The 14,032-nt window shown below is 33.1% G+C and overlaps 2 protein-coding genes and 1 long non-coding RNA gene across 3 annotated transcripts; 1 reads left to right on the plus strand and 2 right to left on the minus strand.

The window, feature by feature from the left end:
• Positions 1-302: 302 nt before the first annotated feature.
• Positions 303-2,318, minus strand: LOC116023249. Its single transcript, XR_004099390.1, has 2 exons — positions 2,158-2,318; positions 303-894 (listed from the first exon to the last, which is right to left on the minus strand). It is a non-coding gene; the product is annotated as an uncharacterized LOC116023249 (long non-coding RNA).
• A 4,260-nt stretch (positions 2,319-6,578) lies between these two features.
• Positions 6,579-9,142, plus strand: LOC116022777 (mitochondrial outer membrane protein porin 2-like). Its single transcript, XM_031263642.1, has 6 exons — positions 6,579-6,700; positions 6,868-6,935; positions 7,821-7,931; positions 8,012-8,098; positions 8,201-8,409; positions 8,545-9,142. The coding sequence occupies exons 1-6, from the start codon at positions 6,649-6,651 to the stop codon at positions 8,849-8,851; spliced, it is 834 nt and encodes a 277-aa protein (XP_031119502.1). The 5' UTR covers positions 6,579-6,648; the 3' UTR covers positions 8,852-9,142.
• Positions 9,143-9,268: 126 nt separating this feature from the next.
• On the minus strand, positions 9,269-13,148 carry LOC116022776 (WD repeat-containing protein ATCSA-1). Its single transcript, XM_031263641.1, has 9 exons — positions 12,785-13,148; positions 12,095-12,355; positions 11,843-12,002; positions 11,336-11,514; positions 10,896-11,136; positions 10,618-10,772; positions 10,414-10,503; positions 9,745-9,816; positions 9,269-9,624 (listed from the first exon to the last, which is right to left on the minus strand). The coding sequence occupies exons 1-9, from the start codon at positions 12,932-12,934 to the stop codon at positions 9,568-9,570; spliced, it is 1,365 nt and encodes a 454-aa protein (XP_031119501.1). The 5' UTR covers positions 12,935-13,148; the 3' UTR covers positions 9,269-9,567.
• Positions 13,149-14,032: the final 884 nt, after the last annotated feature.

Consider the following 14,032-nt stretch of genomic DNA (forward strand, 5'->3'; position numbering starts at 1 on the left):
GTGCACGATAGAATTTTAAAGGGTGACAAAACGTCTTTTGTGGGTTAAAGATAGTTGTATTATCATAACTCAAACTTGAGATATCTGGTTAAAGTCAAAAAGATCGTTCAAACCATCTGATGAGTATCCTGTGGACATTTATGGCTAATTAATGCATGGTGATGAGAAGATGAAGTCTCCGAGCTAGACTATTACTAGAGATTAATTTTTTGAAAATTATTACTAGAGATTAATAGTAGTTGAAATTTCATATTCCTCCATTAGGACTTGGGAGCTATGGACTTATCAAGTGGATGTAGGAATAATAAAAGGGGAGAACATGTCCGCATACTGTGATACTGACAACTTCAAAAAGTAGTTATACAACTAACTGACATAACCATAAGGAATCAATAAAAGAGATGCATGGGTCGACATAATGGTATTCTTAGTCAGGTTTTGATCCTCCCAGTCCCCATTAGGCCATTGGACATCATATATATGTTACGGGTGAGTACAAGGTGTATTGTGGTGGTTGTCTTCCGATGGTTTTATGACCACGGGAGCAATTAGTCGGTGGATCAATACAACTGAAAATTTTATTGAAATGTAGAAAAAGATTTTATTACCTTTATGCGTAATTAGAGAGTTTAATCCTTGTTTAGGGCACTAACGTGCACTCATCCTTCGTTTGATTCCTCCATTTATCCTTCTAGAAAACGGTTCATCTATTCCTGGATAATCCGTTTGTTTGACTTTCTTGTACCACCTGGCTCCTTCCTTCTACCTCTCTCTCAACTTCCTCCTCAGCTAGTCGTTCGGCTGCCGCATCCGACGGGTATATATCCTTATCCATCAATCCATCATCCTCGATCAAGTGGTTGTAGCTATATATGCTGGTTGTAGCTATATATGCTGGTGTGACTCAAATCAAATCTGAATTAGTCATATAGTTGTATAGAAAACAGATTTTTTATTCATATAAAAGAATATATAGTAATTATATATGATGATTGTATGTCCAATTCTGCCTAGTTCCTACATTATATCGGACCATATCATCATTCTGAGGCAGAAAGTCATAGCAACGATGATTAGGTGAGGACTGTTTTCAAAAAAAAAAAAAAAGGTGAGGACTGAAAAGTAAGCAGGCCATGTGGTTTGATCCCTTGTTTTCCAGTTCAGATCAAGACCGTTAGTTGAAAGGGTGTTAGTTGGTCAACAAAAATAGAGACCCATGAATTTGGAACCAGTATCATCTCCTACTTTACTGAATTGAATTGGCACTGCACTACTGTTTTTTTTAATCCCAAAAATAAAATCTGATTATTATTTAATTTAATGGTATGCATTTAATAAATTCTTTTTATGTAATAATTCGTAAATTACATATAAAATGGCCCTCACTCCTCTTATGTAATAGTCTATTATTGAAAGAGAAGATATTGAAATTTTCTTCATAGAAAAAGAAGAATGTATAAGTCAATATTCTTATTTCCACAAGTTTTATCTTGGTATGTTAGGCATTATTTTATTACTAATAGGGATTGCAACTACTACTTTCTAGAAGAAATCATAGTCAAATTATGTTGTTAATGTGCTAAAAAATAAGGTTGAAAATATGCCAATGAATATGTCAAATTTCCTTATATATCTTATTATACAAGGAACTAAGACACATGGATTTTGCATGATTACTTAGTATATATTTATAGAACTGTTTTTGGTGGAAGGTGAGACAAAATTATATTATCTTTTACAATTTTTGAGTACCACTGACTAATTCTGTTACAATATAGTATCTGAGTCAACAATTGGCTCCACTCAAGCTATCCATGTGGGGTGTTAATCGGGACACCGGATACCACTTGACCACAAAGTCTTTGGCACATATGGCTTTTACTTAAATGTTAAGAGGGTGTTTGGTTGGATGGAAAATCTTTTCCATGGAAAATATTTTCCATGAAGTGGAGGAAAATGTGTTTTTCCGTTGTTTGGTTGGATATAAAGGGGGTGTTTGGTTACCAGCTTAATGAAAATGACTATTATCTCATCACATAAGTCATCTTCATCTACAAAACTCAGAATACACAACAAAGAAACAAACTATATTTTTTAATTCACAAAAAAAAAAAAAAAAAAAAAAAAAAAACGACATCAACAATGGAAACGACTAACCGACTCATCTTCATCTTCATCTTCACTGTAATTATTTCTTGCCCACGGCCTCTTGCTCCTCTGATTTTAGTAGCCTCTTTCTCCACTGGACTTCTTCTCCTCTTCGCAATTTAGAGAATGGGTAGAAGAAAATGGGTAGGGATTGGGTTTCCAAATGGGTTGTGGGCGGTGGGTTTGGGTCAAATGCTCAATACTAATAATAATAATAATAATGAGTTTTTTCCCAAAATGTCCCTCGACTATTGCTTATTCTCAATTTTGCATTTCGACTTTCAATTGCACTTAATGTGGTCCATCGATTTTCAAAAACTCACCCAATTTGGTCCTCCGTTACATATTCCGTCAAATCAGTGTTAAAATGAAGGGCATTTTCGTCCATTTACCTATTGTTAGCCTAATAAACATTGAGAAATAGTTGATGGATCATTTTGAGAATAGTCAAGGGACCATTTTTGAAAAACTATTTTATTTATTTCATTTTTGTTTATTTTCATTTTTTAGACACTATAAAATTAGAATTTCTACACATTTTTTTCTTACAAAAATAAATAGTTAAAATCGTGCAATCCAACCTCAAAAATTTTAACTTTCTTTACAGACTTTTCCCCTCTAAATATACAAACTATTCCTATGAAGTTTTACAATAAGTTCCGTAAATTTCATAAATACTCATATACTTCTTCTTCTTCTTCTTCTTTTTTTTTTTTTTTAATGTTCATAGAAAATCAATCACTATGTATCACATTAAATATTACTTTTACCATTGAAAATAATATTTTTTTTTCAAGCGTAGACACCCAAAGAGTGTAAAATGTAGGGAAAATATTGGACCAAAAGGTAAATTTTTCTAGTAAACTTCTTAAGTGAGCCGAAAAGTAAAATCTGGTCAATGTTTCCTGCAATATTTTCTATATTTGATTTCGAAGTAATTATTAAATTTTATATTAATTTACATTATTTAAGATATTGTATGACATCTTTTATATGTTTTCCTCTTCTTATTTTTTTTATTAATTATTAATTATTAAGGCAAGTATAATTTATTTTGTAATGTGGACACATTATTTTTAATAATTTTGATTTAATTAAATTATACCTTAATTATAAAAACCGACCTAATAATTTTAGTATATTACACGGGACACAATAATTATTATAAATAATATTTAATAATTGTCAATTTGTATTCAACAATAAAATTTATAGTTAATTTTTAAGTCAATCATAAAATCTTTTGTGTTGTGGGCACATTATTTTTAATTATTTGAATTTAATAATATTATATCTTATTTATAAAAAAATCCAAAGTAATATATTTAGTACTACGGATGTGACTAAGAATTATTTTAATCGGTGCTTAAAAAATGAGTATTTATAAAATTTACGAAACTTATTGTAAAGATCTGCATAGGAATAGTTTGTATATTTAGATAGAGGGAAAAAGTATGTAAAAAAGTTAAAAATTTTTTATGATGGATTGCACGATTTTAACTATTTATATTTGTAAGAAAAAAATGTATAGAAATTCTAATTTTATAGAGTCTAAAAAATGAAAATAAACAAAAATGAAATAAATAAAATAGTTTTTCCCAAAATGGTCCTTTGACTATTCTCAAAATGGTCCCCCAACTATTTCTCAATGTTTATTAGGCTAACAATAGGTAAATGGACGAAAATGCCCTCCATTTTAACACTGATTTGACGGAATATGTAACGGATGACCAAATTGGGTGAGTTTTTGAAAGTCGAGGGACCACATTAGGTGTAATTGAAAGTCGAAATGCAAAATTGAGAATGAGCAATAGTCGAGGGACCATTTTGGGAAAAAACTCTAATAATAATAATAATAAGTTAGGGGGCAGGTTTCAACTTTCAACTAATTTAATAATTTAATAATAATAATAATAATATTATTATTATTATTATTATTATTATTATTATTATTAAATTGTAAAAGTACTTAAACAATTAAAAAATTAACACAATGTCCTTATAGGTCATTTTACCTACAATTAGCTAAAAGTAAACAGCTAGTTTACCAAACACTTTTGTATAACCAACTAATACAATTAGCTGGTCAAACCAGTTAACACAATCAGCTATTAACTATCAGCAAACTCAATCAGCTATCAGTTATCAGCTATCAGCTGTTTGCCAAATACCCCCAAAATGTTTTCCATTGGAACTTGAGTTCCCAAAAGTTAAGGAAAACAAATTTTTAGTTGGAAGGTGGTATTTTGTTTTCCATGGAGTTTGGGAAGAAAGTTAGAGCAAGTAGACTATTTTATCCTCATCAATAATAATATACTACCTCCGTCCCAAAATGGTTGTCTGATTCGTTTAACGAGGCTTGACTGAAGTAATTTTTAATCCAATTTTTCATATTATTAAGTTTAGTACTAATATATAAAATTTATATATTTAGAAACTACATTAAAAATAAAAAATTAAATTTAAAAATAATAAAAAATTATTAAAAAAAAAGAAAAGAAAGAAGAGTTGGTTTGACCAATGAATAGTAAATAGGACAGGTAAAATGGGACAGAGTGAGTAATATATTATCACTATTAATTGTTAAGGGCATATTGGTCTTTATATCCATAATTCATTACCATTCCAAATCCAACCTAACAATGGAATTCATATTCCCAGTAATTTCTTTTATACCAACCAAACAATGGAATTTATTTTCCTGATAATTTGTTTTCCATGGAATTTGAATTCCATTTCCTTGAAATATTTTCCAGCGAACCAAACGGGCTGTAAGAGTTTGAATCGTACAAATGAAATTTTATTGGTCGTTTTTCTATTCAAGTATTTTATCTAACTAATTATATTTCGTATTTTTAAAAAACATTTTTAAATATCATTTTGATGTATTTTGATTTTTTTATCCATAGTCAGCAATATTTATGCTTTGACCTCTAATTTTATCTAATTAATTATATTTCATATTTTGTTTTGAATATTTTTTTTAAATATCATTTTGGTGTATTTTAATTTTTTGTCTCTAGTCAACAATATTTATGCTTCGACCTCTAAGTGTTTTGTTTTGTTTTTTTTTTTTTTCAAATTATTCATTGATTTTTAATCTTTTGTTCCCACTGGCGAAGATTTCAGGATCTGCCCCGGATTATAACTCAATCTTAGCTCATTTTATTGAACACCTTGGGTCTGTATCCCAACAACCTTAAAATGGGAAACATAAGAAAGTTGAACAAATGACGAGATGAGTTTTTGGATATTTTTCTTTTTTTTTTTTTGCAAGCGTTGCTCTCTTTGTAGGCCCTGCGCTGGAATAAAATAGCACGCATGGCACGCGTTCTGCGCTAGCGACCTCTTTTTCTTTTCTTCTTCTTCTTTTTTTTTTTTTTTTTTTTTTAAATAAAAATTGTCATATGTATTTCTTTTCTTTTCTTTTTTTCTCTCTTTCATACTTGGCTCTTAAAAATTTATGAAAAAAAATATTCTATAAGAGCATATGTAATAGTGAGATTTATTTATTTATTTATTTATGTGTTTTTTGAAGAGTTTTTGTGAGTGTGATTAGAAAAGATAATAGGGAGGAAATAGTAAAAAGAAAAAAAAAACAATTCTGGCAACTTTTTATTAAAAAAATAGTAAAGTTAGTTTAAAAGTCAGAGTGGCCGCCAACTGGCGTTAGGGCGCNTTTTTTTTTTTTTTTTTTTTTTTTTTTTTTTTTTTTTTTTTTTTTTTTTTTTTAAATAAAAATTGTCATATGTATTTCTTTTCTTTTCTTTTTTTCTCTCTTTCATACTTGGCTCTTAAAAATTTATGAAAAAAAATATTCTATAAGAGCATATGTAATAGTGAGATTTATTTATTTATTTATTTATGTGTTTTTTGAAGAGTTTTTGTGAGTGTGATTAGAAAAGATAATAGGGAGGAAATAGTAAAAAGAAAAAAAAAACAATTCTGGCAACTTTTTATTAAAAAAATAGTAAAGTTAGTTTAAAAGTCAGAGTGGCCGCCAACTGGCGTTAGGGCGCGAAGTGCGCCCAAACGCGTGCTTTAGCGCTTTTTTTTTAATTTTTTTAATTTTTTAACTAGCTCCTACCATTTCCTCATTTTGACTTCGACATCAGTTCTGTTCTGTAACAACAAGTTTATTCACCGACAAAAAACAAGAAAAGGTTGTTGGTGTGGATGCTCTTAGTTAAAGTTAACATGTCAATTTCGACATATGATTTTTTTTTCTTTTCTTTTTTAAAAAAGAAAGAAAAAGCATATATTTTAAATATGAATTGAAACTATATAGAAAAAAAAAATCCTTCAAAAAAAAAATATGGATAAAAAAAATGAGAAGACAATAATAATGGTAATAAACGGTTAAACCCATAAATTTAAATTAACCACCATGCCAGATTCTCTTTCTTGAATATTCAGAATCTTTATTTTTTTCCTTCCTTCTTCATTTCTTCATCACCCGCCCGCCTCTCGCCTCCCGCCTCCGCCTCCCCAGTCAAAAAAATGAGCTCTGAGGGACCGGGCCTCTTCTCCAGTTTCGGCAAGAAGGCCAAAGGTAAACGAAGATTTACAGTAATATTTTCTCCTTATGTCGTTAAATACATCTAATACACACTTTTGTTATGTGTATGTGTAGGTGGTTTTTTGGTATATGCATATATAATCGTTAAGGTTGAGTGATGAATCGCTTGGTTTGATTATATGTATCTACTGTTTTTGCAGAAATTTTGACGACAGGTTACAGTAGCCATCAGAAATTCACTGTCGCTTCTCGAAGTCGTGACGGAGTTGTAAGCAACTTATTGTGAACAAATTATTTACACTGATTTTGCTTGTTTCTGTGTGTGCTCGATTAGGGATTTGGTTTTACTAGGCTCAAGATATTGATTCCTGAGAACTCGAATTTATTAATTTCTGTTTGGATTATGATCTTAATCTACTATTGCTCAAGTTCACTAAACTTGAATCGTTTATCTAATTCATTTTACATTTATCAGTTCTTGAATTTATTCAGTTCCTTTTAGTTTGTATCACTGATTAATTATAAACTCTTATAATCTCATGAGTCTAGGGAGTATAATGATTTTGTTAAGTTTGAATCGGCTGCTTTAGTTCTCCAATTTAATGATGGTTTTACATATATCAAACACACAGGAGTAGAAAGTATGGTGAAGAGGTGTCTAGAAATAAATGCAGGGAGCAAGGGATCTCCATTTATTTATTTCCGGTCCCATTTTTACTGAAATCCTTTCAAATCGTGTTAAATTGTTAAAATACAGTTGATACTTTGCAGCTCCAAATTGTGGACTAAGTGCATTAGGTTCGCTAGTCAATTAGAACAGAGTTCTACTTTATCTTTCATATTAGGTATTTAAATTTAACTATAGATATTTGTTCTGGATTACAGCATAATCATGCCTATAAGGCTATAATAAATAACAAAAAGCTTATATATTTTCCTTTTTGTTTTTTTCATTATACTACTGAATGATATGGGGCTAACTTTGTGGTCATATTGATTGGTAAGATGTCTAATAGCAGCCCATAAGACTTGCTGCAGTCTAGTAACCTATTGCTCTAGCGGTTTATTTGCTTTCGCTTACCATATAAAGAGACTGTACCTTGTTTTCTTTCATATTCTCTCAATAGTATTGAAATCTTAATTTTGTGTATAGGCCATTGTTTCAGTTTTAGCAAAGAAGGGAAGCCTCTCCACCGGAACTGTGGAAGCAAAGTACGATTGCAAGAACAATTCAATATATGTCAAAATTGACACCGACTCAAATGTATTTTCTGTCTATCCACCTACTTCTTTTGCTCCTCAGCTGTATTATATAGTGGTCTTACTCCAATTCTTACATTACAGATTTTGACAATATTGACCTTCAATGATATTCTTCCATCAACAAAGGCTATTGCTTCATGCAGATTACCTGATTTTAAATCTGTGAAGGTACCTTCTAAATTGGGACTTTTTACAGTCATCAATTCAATTAGCTTGCTTGGTTTTAATGTTCTGTTTTGCTTTGCTTATTTATAATTATTCATTTTGCAGTGTGAGGCTCAATATTTCCATGAACATGCAAGGTTCACTATGGCTATGCGTCCGAGCAAGTCTCCTGCTATTGATGTTTCAGCAACAATTGGCACTCCACACATTGCCTTTGGCACAGAAGCTAGTTACGCCTTAGCTGTTCGTAACTTTACAAAATACAATGCTGGTGTTAGCTTGACAAAACCCAATTTTTCTGTTTCTGTAATTCTGTAAGTGTCAATGCTAATGGAAAGATAATATTCTGCTGATTTTGGTGTTAGAAAGCATACAATGTCTTTTGCTCTCAGCATTTCTGAATTACAACTACTTTTTTAATGTAAACCTTTTTATTTTTGCTGGTGCAGAGCTGAGAAAGGAGATGCATTGAGGGCAACATATTTACACCATCTGGACCAGAAAAAGAGAGGAACTGTTGTTGGAGAGATGGAAAGAAAATTCTCTGCAAATAAGAGCACACTAACAGTGGGATGTTCATATGCTGTTGATGCTCACACAACCGTGAAGGCAAAGCTCAACAATCACGGCAAGCTTGGAGCTCTAGTACAGCATGAGTTGAAGCCAAAGTCTTCCTTGACAGTATCTGGGTCGTTTGACACCAAGGCAATGGATAAAATCCCCAAATTTGGTGTGTCCCTCTCTTTTATCCCTTGAAAAGCTTTAATTGATCTAGTGGCAAGAGGATAGATAGCTATATGATTTGTGCTGGCGTTACAGTGCTGTTAGAAGGGCATTAGATTCATTCTTTTTAGGATTACTGGGGGATTGAATATTGATTCTTTTGAACACACACAGGAGACATGAAAATACCATTTATCTTTCATTTAAAGTACTTTGTTACCAAAAAAATATGATAGAAGTTCATTTTTGTTACTTCTTTATTTTTTCATATTTTTATGTACATTAATTTGGTTAGAGCTTTGTGAAAAACACTCTTCATGATAATTATAATTTCTGAGGATGACATCTGTTCAAAATCTAGCTAAGAATGACACATGAAGTTGTAAACAAAAGATTTATTTGATAACATAACCATATGCAGTGGAGACAAGAACCATGGGCTCAGAAAGGGGAGGGGTAAAGTGGGAAATTTACAAATATAGATCTGAAGGGCCATGTTTTTGTTCATGATTTCAAGATGCAGTCCAAAATCTTAACCTCATCAACATAGTGGAAACAATCAAACAAAAGCTTCCAACTGTTCACAAAGTTTCTTCATTCTTCAAGCAAGATAAGATTTATTTTATTATTATTATTTTTTTTTTTAAAAAACATATTCTTCCACAAACTTGCAAAACCTGTAAATTGAGGGTCAATAAATAGTCCTCAGTCGCTCTAACAATCTTCATCAGCGGGTCAATAAATAGTCCTCAGTCGCTCCAACAATCTTCATCAGCGACCATACTTTGCTGTTTCATCTTTCCCTCCTGCATTACAACCAGAACACCATTAATATAGTTTTTGTAACTTTTGTTGAATCAATAGTATGATGTCTCCCCATTCTTAGCAAATGCAGGGAAAAAAGGGGCATGGTTTGAAATGCATACTGATTCTTCAATAACAGTTTTGGGGGGAGACCACACGAGAATTTGCCTATCACTACTTCCAGTGTATAGTTCCTGCAACAAGGCAGATAATGTTCATCGCCAATTTTACAAACAAATCCCAAGCCTGATAGTACTCATAATAGCAAATAAAATGATATCATCGACCACAATAGGGAAAAATAATTTAAATAAACCCCGTGGTAGAACCAGAATCCCCACTCTGGAACAAGATAAGGCAAATGAGTTAATATACGTAATTTAACAGGCTAGAAATTTCAATGTCCTATAGTTGAAAAAATCTCTCAATTTTGATTTGTTGGTCTTTGTATATTTATATATCATAAATGTATAGATTAACTGACTCGGGATCAGTTTCTATAAAACTGTTACAGTGATTGAACCAGCATCCAAAACCAGTTTAGGGGTAGTTTGGTTTATGGGATTGGACTAGCTATCCCCAGGCTTGTTAATTTTATGGGAGAGGTATTATGTTGTTGTTGGGAGGACCGGAGGAGGTGGGATAAGTAATGCTAAACTTTGGGATAGTATAGCAAATAGATTGCCAATCCCTTCACTAAGCAACTTTGGACCAAATGACCCCTAAAATTTTATGAACAAAGTAAAAAGTCAGTCTTATAGTGGCAAGCAGGAGAGAGGAGAGGTTTGTACCTGGTCCTGAGCATTGTACCAACAACAGTTTACATTTTCATAATGCCCACGGAAATTCATCATTGCCTTGCCCGACCATAAATCGAATGCCTAAGAATATGATGCAAGTAAACTCTATACTCTTAAAAATTGTTGAGAAGAATTAAGGAGAGGTTCAATATTTTTAGAATTAAATTAATTGAGAAGAGTTGCTGAAACTCTTACTTTAGTGGTAGCCATGCATGGAACAAAGACAGCAGTTGAATCCTCGGATATCGCCATTTGTAGTGCTTTGGTGGTTTGAAGGCGTCCAGTTTCAAAGTTCACTAGTGTATTGCAACCAGATTCTATATCCCATAACCTTAACCTTGAATCAGAGCCTGGAGTTATAAAAAGTTGTAACTTAACACTAATAGGACACAATCCACTAATTTCATAAACAATTTGATGGAGATAGAGATAATGAAATTAAAGTATGTATTAAGAAAGAAAAGGACGTCTACCTGCACTTAGAAGATACAAACCATCATCAGTCACTTTCAAACTGCTTACTACACCATAATGAGCAGTGGCACGATCCTGACTCGACAACAGCCCTGGATGTAATCTCTGCTTCGATGACCCCCTAACTTGTCTGTCAATAACAGACTGTTTGTGACCGTTACTGATTACAGTTTTCCGTTGAGATGGCCGGGACTTTAAAGATGAAGTCTGATTTACTGATGGAGATTTAGACGTTGAACTCTGAGAAAAACAGTGAAGGAAATATAAGAAGAAAGACAGAGGTAAAAAAAGATAAAGGAAGAAAGTTATTTGGGTGTCTCAACTAAGAAGGCAAAGAAAAATGCTTTCAAAATGGAGTAGAGATAAACTTTATCATCAGAAGATTCCAAACTGATAATTTCCAATTGAATAATTATTAACAGTGTCTAGAGATCAAGACCTTATTCACAGCAGAACGTGCAAGCACAGGTGGGCGTCTTCCAAGCTGAGAATGGGACTGATCTAAAACACGAAAGCATCCTGCTCGCCTAATGTCCCAAAAACGAATTGCACCATCACATCCCCCAGTCATGAGAACCCACTCACTAGAAGAAGACCATTCCACTGACATCACTCCATCTGCCATGAGAAAAATAATTCCTATTAATTCCAACAATCAATGATGCCATAGCCAGAAGACCCTATGCACATTCTAGGATCTAAATCTTCATGACTGCATCCCCTTTCCAAGAAAATGAACATAAGCTGTTGCATTATTGCATATTAGCTGGTTTAGATAAACCTCTTCTTGATGTTCTAAACTTATACCTAAGGATTGGTTGATGAGTTTATTGCAAATCAGGTTTTATTATTGATGAATAAGAAGTTCCCCAGAAGGATATTATGTAGCTTAAGAACTAAGTCATAAATATTTTGTAAAAACAACTTTACACAAATCTCAGCATACCACGATGACCAGACAAAGTGTGAGCAAAGGCCCCTGAAGCTATATCACAAAGCCGAACTTGTACATCTTCAGTTCCAGCGGCAATAAGCATATGAGATGTTGCCAGAGAAGACATGGCAGTCTTATTAACCTTTCCAGGCATTTTAAAATTAACCACCACCTAAAGAAGAATGAGTTTTAAAACATTGTCATGAATATATAGAGGAGGGGGAAGAATACTGTAAGATGAACATAATAACAAACCTACACTACCTGTGTTGTATTTGTGTCCCATACATTAACGCGGTGGTCATATGAGCCAGTGACAAACAGGCCAGTGTCAACTGGATACCAGATGGCTGTAGAAACGGCATATTTGTGGCCCTGTTCATGTCGTTTGTCAACAACAAAAAGGGGCTTATGCTTAGCGATCAATCCACCTCCCTCATGACCTGTTGCACGTTGGACATCATAAACAGCAACTGATGCATCCGAAGCACAGGATAGTAAATACCTTTGCTCTGTCAAATCAACCTGATTTTGTGATCAAAATAAATGGCCACAAAATGCAAGTTTCACCCCACATAATTTTCAACAACAGATCCTATCAGAAAACGGCAACAACCGAATAACATATTTCAACCTATACAACTCTGCCTTCACTTCAGTTATATATTTAAATTTCAAACCTTTTCCTTAAATACAAAGCTCAATTAAGAAAGATTTTCATTCCCCTGAAGAATCTTATATTAAATTACTCTAATTACACCATCCTTCCATCAAACACAAAATGAGCACAAATAGATTCGGTTAATCACAATTTTCTATATGCTTTAAAGTTCTAATCCTCTCAAATTCAGTTAATATTAGTAAATTCAAGTAATCTACAGCTCAAATTCATAGGGATTCCTGGTGTGAAATTGTGTAACGCGCAGTGATCAAGGCGATTGAGTTGGGGCGAACCTGAAGAGAGTTAACGGGGCCGCGGTGAGGGGAGACGATCTCTTTGTGATTTGAGAGCTGAAGAGCAGCGAGTCGATTCAACTTAACTCGGTTGCTGTACGAATTAGGTCGAAGTTTCCCTGATTCTCTATCCCTGATTTCCTTCCACATCTTCTTCCTCGCATCCTTCCCGGCTTCCACCAACTGCTTAGATCCACCGCCACAACAGCCCGGCCGGATTCAATTCGCCACAGTCTCTCTGTATGTATAAATTCTACACCCAACACACAACATATATTGATATCAATCACACATACATATGCATAAGAAATCAGAATCGCCAAAGCTCAAATCTTTGCTCTTCTGCTTTGCCGTCATAGGACTATTCGTGGCATTTCACGTTTTAGTCCTTATATTTTTATTTAATTGACTTTTGACCATCTAATACAATTTTCATCAATTAACCGATCGTTATATTGTGGACCACGGTGCACATAGCAATGTGCACCCTGGTCCAAAACGACGTCATTTCGATGTTAGTGAACGCGGACGCGAATGATTTCAGGGAATTCATTATCAATAATACACATAATCATTATTTAGAATACACAGAACGTTTGCCTAGAATACACAGAATGTTTGTCCATAATACACATAATATTGATACAAAATACACAGAACTCATACTCCTAACATTCGAATGCACAGACACATCACAATCTGTGCTAATAACATGAATACACATAATATTGACACAAAATACATAGAACTCATCCTCCTAAACATTCGAATGCACAAACACATCACAACATGTGTTACTAACATGAATACACATAACGGTTGCCTAAAATACACATAATGATTGTCTGGATTACACATAACGATTACCTAGAATACACATAATATTAACATAAATACACAGATCGGCCGAAACGGGAAACTTGATTTCCAAAAAAAGGGACGGTTAGTTTACAATGCTCAAAACGACATCGTTTACGTACGTTGTGCACATTGCTATGTGCACCGTGGTGCACGGTATAATTTGCCTCAATTAACATTAAGTGAGAGACTATAACCATCAAATTTGAAAGCCCATATAAAATAGCTTAAAGTGGCCCATTTAAACCCATATGAGATAGATTTTTGTGGATATTTATTTTGATGGCCCATTTCGGGTTGATTACTGGCCCAATCAAGTTTAGTGTACCACACAGCCATTATTAATTGTCAATTCATGAGGGATACGGTTGTGTCAACAGTCAACCATAT

This window comes from Ipomoea triloba, chromosome 6, assembly GCF_003576645.1.
Source record: "Ipomoea triloba cultivar NCNSP0323 chromosome 6, ASM357664v1".
NCBI classification, from domain to species: domain Eukaryota; kingdom Viridiplantae; phylum Streptophyta; class Magnoliopsida; order Solanales; family Convolvulaceae; genus Ipomoea; species Ipomoea triloba.

Coding starts and splice junctions, on each gene's coding strand:
- LOC116022777 (XM_031263642.1), top strand. CDS start 6,649: ATGAGCTCTGAGGGACCGGGCCTCTTCTCCAGTTTCGGCAAGAAGGCC. Junction 7,932..8,011: donor AAATTGACACCGACTCAAAT/GTATTTTCTGTC, acceptor CTTACATTACAG/ATTTTGACAATATTGACCTT. Junction 8,410..8,544: donor TTTTCTGTTTCTGTAATTCT/GTAAGTGTCAAT, acceptor TTGCTGGTGCAG/AGCTGAGAAAGGAGATGCAT.
- LOC116022776 (XM_031263641.1), bottom strand. CDS start 12,934: ATGTGGAAGGAAATCAGGGATAGAGAATCAGGGAAACTTCGACCTAAT. Junction 11,515..11,842: donor CACTTTGTCTGGTCATCGTG/GTATGCTGAGAT, acceptor TTCTCATGGCAG/ATGGAGTGATGTCAGTGGAA. Junction 11,137..11,335: donor CACGTTCTGCTGTGAATAAG/GTCTTGATCTCT, acceptor TGTTTTTCTCAG/AGTTCAACGTCTAAATCTCC.